This window comes from Nicotiana tabacum, chromosome 4, assembly GCF_000715075.1.
Source record: "Nicotiana tabacum cultivar K326 chromosome 4, ASM71507v2, whole genome shotgun sequence".
NCBI lineage: Eukaryota > Viridiplantae > Streptophyta > Magnoliopsida > Solanales > Solanaceae > Nicotiana > Nicotiana tabacum.
In genome coordinates this window covers 138,958,121-138,959,087 of record NC_134083.1, presented here as the reverse complement: position 1 = coordinate 138,959,087, position 967 = coordinate 138,958,121, and the positions used below count along the sequence as shown (strand labels likewise).

The following is a 967-nucleotide window of genomic DNA, read 5'->3' as shown; positions in this document are numbered from 1 at the left end:
AGTCAACAATGATATTCCTGATACATATCGAATAAAAGATAAGTAGAATAATGCATGAAAAAATATTTAAAAGAAACAACATATATAATAAATATATGTTGAATTCATAGAAGACCTTTAAATTTATCAAAAACTTTTATTTAGACACTCTGACTCATGCCATAACTTATTAGCTGCAAGATCTCTGCTCAAAAGAGAAGAGGCACAAAAAAAGTAGAAGCTTATGAAACGAAAAACAGTAAAGACACAAATGTAAACTAGTCAAGGGAGTGATCAGGATCTCCTTCAAAGGCCCATGGAGTCTTATTCCGAATCTCTGCCTCTTCTTCTGGGTTGAAGTCACTAGTGATATTGAAAATCTTCCGAACAACTTGAGACGTCTTGTTCTTAATCTTATTAGCCACCGCCTCGGCGCACAACTCAAGCAAACTATTGATGTCAAGGAAATTTGCAGCTTCTAAGATTTTAAAGATGGTTTTGAAGCCAATTCTCACAAATTCCTTGTCGAAGTTCTTGATTTCTTCTTCGTTTGAAGAAGTGGAGGAGTGCATCTTCAGGTAATCGATGATCTTGATCAAGGTTTCTATGTCGATGTTGCTCAGCGGGATGACACTACAGGAGCATCCATCTTCGACCATGTTCTTGATTGTTACAGACTGAATGACAATGGATTCTTCCAACTCAATCTCATCACCATCTGGCGACTTCAGAGTCAAAAATATTTTCTCTATGGTCGATGATGCTGCCTCTTCCATTTTAAATTTTGGGTCTCCAATTAAGTGTTTGTTTTACTATTCAATTATATATGAATCAGACGGGTAGGTTCTAATAAATGATTTTAAATACCAAATCAGATAATTACATATCGAATCTAATTATTATATCTTGATTTTGAAGGTTATTTAATTCAACTTTAAAGAATTAAATTATTTCCTCAGTTTCATTTTGTGGACAATCTAGCTTTAAA

General features: G+C 33.9%; 1 protein-coding gene across 1 annotated transcript; it reads right to left on the bottom strand.

The window, feature by feature from the left end:
* Positions 1-257: 257 nt before the first annotated feature.
* LOC107808698 (SKP1-like protein 11) lies at positions 258-755 on the bottom strand. The gene has a single exon (XM_016633237.2). The coding sequence runs from the start codon at positions 753-755 to the stop codon at positions 258-260; it is 498 nt and encodes a 165-aa protein (XP_016488723.1).
* Between the last annotated feature and the right edge of the window lie 212 nt (positions 756-967).